At 33.8% G+C, this 7,867-nt stretch overlaps 1 protein-coding gene across 1 annotated transcript; it reads left to right on the top strand.

Moving 5' to 3' along the window:
• Positions 1-1,342: 1,342 nt before the first annotated feature.
• LOC109221755 (caffeoylshikimate esterase-like) lies at positions 1,343-1,949 on the top strand (the record flags this gene model as incomplete). The annotated part of the gene is given in 1 exon segment (XM_019386206.1): positions 1,343-1,949. A coding segment is annotated over 1 exon segment (455 nt), but the record flags the coding sequence as incomplete, so codon positions are not given.
• Between the last annotated feature and the right edge of the window lie 5,918 nt (positions 1,950-7,867).

The following is a 7,867-nucleotide window of genomic DNA, read 5'->3' as shown; positions in this document are numbered from 1 at the left end:
CTTAAAGAACGGAGCAAAATCACACTTACGAATTTGAGAGAGAGAGACTGCGAATTAGAATGCAGTATATTCAGAAAGAAAGAAGTTCTGGAGTGTTTTTCGTGTTTAGAAAATGGAGCCTTGCCTCAGAATTTATAGGCAATTATCAGAAGAGGTGTCTGGAAAAGGTGCCTTTTCAGAAGAATACGCTGTCTGCCGCGGTTCTACCGCGGTCGCGGCAGAACCGCGGTCAGAGGAGCCTTCTGAACCTGCCTGCCGCGGTTCTACCGCGGTCACGGCAGAACCGCGGTCAGAGGGGCTTTCTGAACCTTCAGCAGCAGGGTTCTGGCGTATTTTCAGCAGTGATTTGGCATTTAATTAATTATTAAATAATTAAATAAATTTTGTCCAAAAAATAATCTTATCGATCATTTGACAAATCCAAATCCAAAGCCGAAGCCAAGCCGAGCGACGACGACGGCGCGAGGGCTCATTCTCTTCAACTCCTTTTAAGAGCTTTAAGAAGTGATTCTATATATAAGCACACAAATGTGGTTGTCCCTCACCAATGAGGGACAAAGTGCAAGACAAAAGTTCACTTCTTCAAATTTTCAATTTTCCTCCATTTTATTTCCCTCTATTTCTAATTCACACTTCTTCTACTTTAAAGCCCAATGGCTTAAAGTCCAACAGTATTAGAATAAACTTTCAGTCGTAAACAAAACCATGTCTCTTTAGAAATAGAAAGAAGAACCTATTTCCATTTTTTTTTTGTTTTTTAGAAGGTACATACAATATCCACATGCAGGCCTGCCCTTGTTAGGATATTTCTCGCAAAATGTTTCAGATTAGACGACTTGATCCTCTTTTGAGTTCTCATTTCTCTCTTTTCTTGGTGCGTATCTAGTGTCGGAGCCAGAATTTTCGTTAAGGGGGTGTCAGAATATATAAAAGTAAACATACCAGGAAATTAAGAGGAGTCAATACATAGTATATATACATATAATTTTTTTTTACCTACCTACACCGTGTATTTTTCCCACAAAGGGGTGTTATTTGACACCCTTTCCTATAAGGTGGCTCTGCCACTGTCATGTGAATGGACTGCTACTGTGCTACATAGCCCTCCGACCCAACATTATACCTGCTTTAGCTTTGGTCACTTTGATCAATTTGTCATCATTGAATTATATAACATTTTGAGAATAGAATTTGGATTTTAGAAAGTTCTTATGTTAAATGATAACATGTGATATTCGAAAATCATGACTAAAGTTTCTCCATTTAACTCTTCGGAAATGAAGGGGACTATAACTTTTGAAGGAGGGAGTATCAATCATGAGAGCTTTACTTTTTAACATGTAGGTACACTTATTCATGTATGGACTGCTATTTGGATTCGCTGATACATGGGCGGCAATGCCAGACAACAAAATGGTGGGCAAGGCTATCAGAGACACTGAGAAACTGAAAATAATCGCAAGCAATCCCAGGAGATATACCGGGAAGCCAAGGGTGGGAACTATGAGGGAGATTGCCAGGCAGTGTGAATACGTCCAGAACAATTTCCACAAGGTCACTGCTCCATTTTTGACAGTGCATGGGACATCTGATGGTGTTACATGCCCTACAGGCTCGAAATTGTTGTACGAGAAGGCAAGCAGCACGGACAAATCCCTCAAGCTTTACGATGGAATGTATCATTCGTTGATTCAAGGGGAGCCTGATGATGCTGCCAATCTTGTTTTAGCTGATATGAGAGCTTGGATTGATGAGAGGGTTGAGAGGTATGGTCCAAAGTGCAATGGCTCTGCATAATTCTCTTCCACTTGAACTCTGCTTAATCGATGTATTCTTTGGTGCGTGACCCCAAATTTGGTGGATCACTGGACACACATTTGGTGAACTATATCATTTTAAGCCAAGATATATTCAGAAAAAGAAATGAAAGTTACTTAATTTGATAATGATATTGCGCCAGGTCTTCTAATAATTTAATTGTTGAAAATGTGATTGGGGTGGAGGGATAATGGTAGGTATTGGAAGGAAGGTATTGGTTCCAGCTAAAACGGGTGAAACTAAAACTTAGTCAGACTTACAAGTAGTTATTGAAAAATAGCTACAATTTCAAAAGTAATCGAAATTTAGTCACTTTTCATATAAAGATAAATCAGAACGTAAACACCGTTTAAAATCCGAAAAATATTCCAGCATAATATACTGGAGTTCCAGTATAATATACTGGAGTTCTGACATAATCAGGGGCGGATTTAGGGGGGCGGAAGGGTGTTCACCCGAACCCCTTCGCCGAAAATTTTTACTGTATATGTAAGGCAAAATCTGTTTTTTACCTCTATATATTATGTTTTGAATCTCCTTGACACAACCCAAAAGTATAGCTTAGTGGTCATGGGGGTTCAAAATCTTTTGCAAGGTCATTGATTCTATACCCACTAGCTACAACCTTTTTAACTTTTTTCCTTTTTTTGAACTCCCTTAGCGGTAATCCTGCCTCCGCCACTGAGCATAATATGCTGGAAGTTCATACACAGGTGCTCCAATCTCCAGTATATTATGCTGGAACTTTTCGTGTGTTGGAGTTCCGGCATAATATGCTGGAAGTTTATACACATGTGCACCAATCTCTAGTGTATTATGCTGGAACTTTCCGTGTGTTGGAGTTTCGGCATAATATGCTAGAAGTTCATACACAGGTACACCAATCTCTAGTGTATTATGCTGGAACTTCCCATGTTGCAGTCAAATAGTGGCTATTTCTCATTAACTTTGCAAACACTGACTATTTTTCAATTAACTGCTAGCGGTATTATTTTTACAGCTAAAACGTCCTAATCAACTAGCCCACAGACCATGAGCTATGTCGTTTTCGGTTACCTACTACTAATTAAGATATTATTAATCCAAAAGGAATCTTTGTACATTTCAATAACGGTTGGCACTAGGGGGGTCAAATGGGCGGGATAAAATGGGTTGACTCAATAAATAAGCATGTCATTTGACCCGCACAAAAGTAACTTGGGCTGAGATGGATCAAGTTGAGTTAAAATTTGGGTCTTAGCTCAACCCGCCTAACTTTTACCAAGCTTTAATTAAAGTGTGTTATTTTCTTATCTATTTGTTTAATTATCAAATAAGACTTTTTTTCTTTTGTTATGGTCATATATAACATATCAAAAAAATTATTTAAAGATATTTTAACAGAGTTACTCATGGATCAATTTGGGCTCAGTCCAACTTTAGATGGACTGAAATGAATTGGGTCAAGATGGGATGAATTTAATAAATGAGCGGGTCAATTAACAACCCAACCTTGGACGGGTCGAATGGGTTTGGGCTCAAATTGCTACCCTTAGTCGGCACGTTATGGATTTTCTTGTCTTTCTTTTTTGATGAAATAGGAAATAGAATGCTAATTGGTAGGTAGAAGCAGGAAGGGATCATATAACGTGCGACATTTTGACTTATTCCGAATTTCGATTGGAAAGGTTCTTCATAGATTGTTCCACTGGAGGCCACGAGTATGAGCCTATGAGACTGAAAATTCAGAATGACAATGGCGCAGGAGTAAACGAATCTTAAATTGCAGTCTCAAAATTCGACGCCTTGATATGGAAAACCCTATATGGAAATTGCTTATACTTAAACCGAATTTGCAGTCTGCAAAACCAGAATTCTAAATCAGTTTAAGATCCGATTAATGAGATGAAGTTGGATCCTCGGATGTTATAACTTATAAGTAATATATACTAAGTAACAACATGCACGGAGCTGTTGCTTTAGTGGAAGCAGCCTATGCTGTAACTACAAGAATTGCCTATGTAGATGTATCACTATCAAGGTCCCCAATCAAGAATAAGGAATTTCCTGTTAACTCTCCGTTTGGGACTCAGGCTGAAGTGTGTATGTAATTTGCTCAAGAATAGACAGCAAAGTGCTATTTTCATCCAGTCTTAACAGCTTCCCTGTTTGTATAAAGGGAAAAGTGCCAAATATACCTCTCTATTTTCGGATATTGTCTACATTTAACCTCCGTCATACTATCCCATCAAATTAACCCATATCCTTATACTATTCGGCCAAATTTATGCCTACCATAAGCAAATTTTTTAAAAATTACCCTTTAGGACGTTATGTGACCTAGAATCTCCCAAATCATTTTACTTAAGTTACTTATTCTTCTTCGTGATTCACTATTTTCAAAATTGACATTTACCTGCTTTCTTATTTGGAAAAAAAATATTAAATAATACAACAGTTAGTAAACAAAGTATAGTAAATTGAAGAATCTAAATTAGGTAGTTTGTCTAAATTCCAAAAGTATTTACTGTACTGGGGGGCAATAAACACTACACGTGGAATTAATTGTGTGGCTGACATGGCAAGACACGTGGATCATCAGAAAAGTGACAGCTAGAGGAGAGTACTTAAAAAGGCGCGAGTCTTAATAGGAACGAGCAAAACGTTACAGAATCTTCTAAAAGGAACGGTTGTTCGAGTCTCTCATTAATCTGAAAAGACACCGGTAGAATGAACTAAGACAAGAAAAAGGATAGATTCATTAGACTGCAATTAATGGGCATGAATGATTACAAACATTACAGAATCTTCACGGAGCAGTTACGATTACCAATTATAACGTTCCATAAATATCATTAATGCTCATAATGACTTAGTCATAAAGGGAAAAAAAGACGTTGTACTTAGAAATGTCTATATAAGGAATAGAAATGTCATTTGTACGGATACGTTCTAATTATTATTGGAAATATACTTATTTACTTTGCTTTAAACCGATTACTTTACCATTTTTTGCCCTTATTCATTGCTAAAAGATTCTTTTATTTGATTATCAGTAGCCCGAGTAGCTGTGACCAAAATTCCTATTTTCTGGTTAAACATTTACAACACCCAAACTTTAATGAATTCGTTGTACCAAAGGTATGTAGACTTTGCAAGTATTAGTGATTGAAGTTGAGGTTCCTTGGAGACTTTACATTGCCGAATTCAACTTTGCTATAATCAAATGCCTATGCATTGCGCAATCTTAAGTTAGTCAATTGAACTCTATATTAACCGGACAATAATAAAATATATTCAAATATACATGTACATATATGATGATCAACTTCATATAATAAACAATAATAGATCCACTGAATTCTACAGTGTATATATGGTTAAAAATAAATAAAATTGTAAACCAATTCCAAACTCATTATCACAAGAAGAGAAGTGGGTGCATTGGTAAGTAAAAATATCCATGAAAATTTGTAGTCTTACGTTTAGCATTCATATCAATAGTAATTTTTGAAAATAGTGTAGCAAGAAAAACAACAAGTGATTTAAATAAAAGCAAAGTTGGGAGATTTTGGATTACTTAGCAGATCAAGGGGTAATTTTTAAAAGTTTGTTAATGGTAGTGGTAAATTTGGCCGGATAGTATAACGATAAGGATAAATTTGGCCAAATAGTATAACGGAGTTAAATGTAGACAATATCCGAAAATTGAGGGGTATATTTGGCCCTTTTCCTTTGTATAAATGATAAAATTAGGATGTGAACATTGTCATGACATCGTGAATATAGATTAAGCAAAGAAGAACTTACGTTTTGCCCGTTCGATCACAATACAACGAATATAGATTAGAACTAAGGGAGGCTATTAACTTTGTAATGAAAAATTACAACAACGAATAGAAAAATCAAAGAGCTAGACATAGCAATTGCATAACCGAAAAACCTATGAAGGAAAATAATATGATTCACTCGTTGACTATAAGATCAGCTGGATTGAAAACTCCACACCATCGGGAAACTAATTCGTCCCTGATTGCCTTTCTCTACAGCGTATAGCGGTATATGTCCATCAATTAGTGTCACAAAATATAAAGGAAAATTCGGTCCATGTCACAATTTATGCAAGAACAATTGGACTACTATGTTGGAGTGTGTGTGTGTAAAAAATACTATTTACACAATTTATACAAGCATGCAGCTAATCTACAAACATGCACGTAAAAAATACTATTTACACAATTTATACAGGACCAATCTTTGGTCAATTTCAAAGTTACAAAAACATAGCTGATTTTGATACCAATTCGATGCTAATAAAATATTATATTCAGAGTTATTCTAGTTTACTTTTACACACATTAAAATATATTCAAATTGATTGGTCTTATAAAGACCTATTAAAAGAATGAACCTAGACATCAATTTAAATATTCTTTTTGAGATATTAAAAAATATTATTTTTTAACAAAGAGAATCCCATTAGTTTATAGAGATAGAAATTTCGTAAGTATATTGTATGTCATGTCTTATTTTCGAGTATCAATTTTAAATTCGGCTAAAGTTAAGTTTAATCTTCACCAAACATCATCAAAATTGAGATATAAACTCCAAAAAAATATTTTCAATTATTTGCAACAACACCTAATCCAAACAAACAATAATTTTTAAAAACCCAATTCGAATTCAAAGTTTCGAAGTTTTTTAATGGCTGTTAATGGTGGAGAATCAAATACCTTCAAATTTTATTGATTGACAATTTCAATTAGAACATCAATTGTGTAACATGAAAGTAAATTGCTAAGTTAAAATTCTATATTATAATAATTGAAATTCATTGATGAATTTCCTGGGAAAAAAAAGGATGAAAAGCAGAGAAAAACGAATGAAGAAAATTAGGGAAAGAACAGAATATGAGAGAGAGAGAGAGAGAGAGAGAGAGAGAGAGAGAGAGAGAGAGAGAGAGAGAGCAGATGGAGATTTCCTATTCAATTCCTAATGTAAAGGGATACTCATTTAAAACTAATTTGTATATAATTGATAAATTGTATATGCCCATGTAATTAAGTTAAAACTTGATTAGGAAGGGTAATAAAATTTTATATATATAATATAAGAAGGTAAAAATCCCTAGTTTATACTGGAGCAACCCAGTAATGTAAACTAGAGTAAATTTAGTTTGAAGAAAATCTATAATTTATGTTAATGTTTATATAACTTCATCACCCTCGTTATATAGTAAGATCAATATGTAACATAATCAACTTTTATTCTTCGAATGTAAATGTCTTTGTATGTGAGTTCTATTATCTATTGTAGTGAACAGATAAAAAGAACGAAAAATTAGAAGATCAACCAAAATTAATTATATTTGCTAGTCAAGAAGAATAAAAATTTTAAATTAAATATATAATACACAAATATATAACTATTATTTTTTAAAGTAGTTAAAAATATACATTTTAAAAAAAAGGCGCTAAACACAAAGTACATCGTAAATTAACTTTGCCAAAAAGTAGGGGTGTTCATGGTTCGGTTTGAATCAGTTTTCCCCGAAAAAGAAACCAAACCAAGTAAGTCGGTTTTTCAAATATTAGAACCAAACCAAACCAATTAAGTCGGTTTTTTCTCGATTCGGTTTATGTCGGATTTTGTCGGTTTTTCGGTTTTTTCGGTTATTTNAAATATATATATATATATATATATATATATATATATCAATTACCCTTTTAGAAATCTATTATTTATCAAGATATATTGATGATAATTGAATTAAATAGTGATGAATAATTTAAGGACTTTTTAAAAATATATTATTTTTAACACGAAATGGATTCTTACACTTAACAAAAGAAAACTACCAATCAAATTAGAATGTAAAGGTAAAGAACTATACTAAAAGTGCAAACTATTAACATTTACCATAAAATTTTTGAAACTTTGTATAAAAATATACATATATATATAGGTGTAATAATGAATTTGAAATAGCTACTCCTATAGTCGGTTGGTTCGGGTTTTTTCGGTTTTTTCCTGATTAAAACCATAACCAAACCAAATTTGATCGGTTTTT

This window comes from Nicotiana attenuata, unplaced genomic scaffold (genome assembly GCF_001879085.1).
Source record: "Nicotiana attenuata strain UT unplaced genomic scaffold, NIATTr2, whole genome shotgun sequence".
In the NCBI taxonomy this organism is placed as follows: domain Eukaryota; kingdom Viridiplantae; phylum Streptophyta; class Magnoliopsida; order Solanales; family Solanaceae; genus Nicotiana; species Nicotiana attenuata.
Note: the sequence above shows the minus strand (reverse complement) of the source record. Positions and strands in the feature narration are given on the sequence as shown.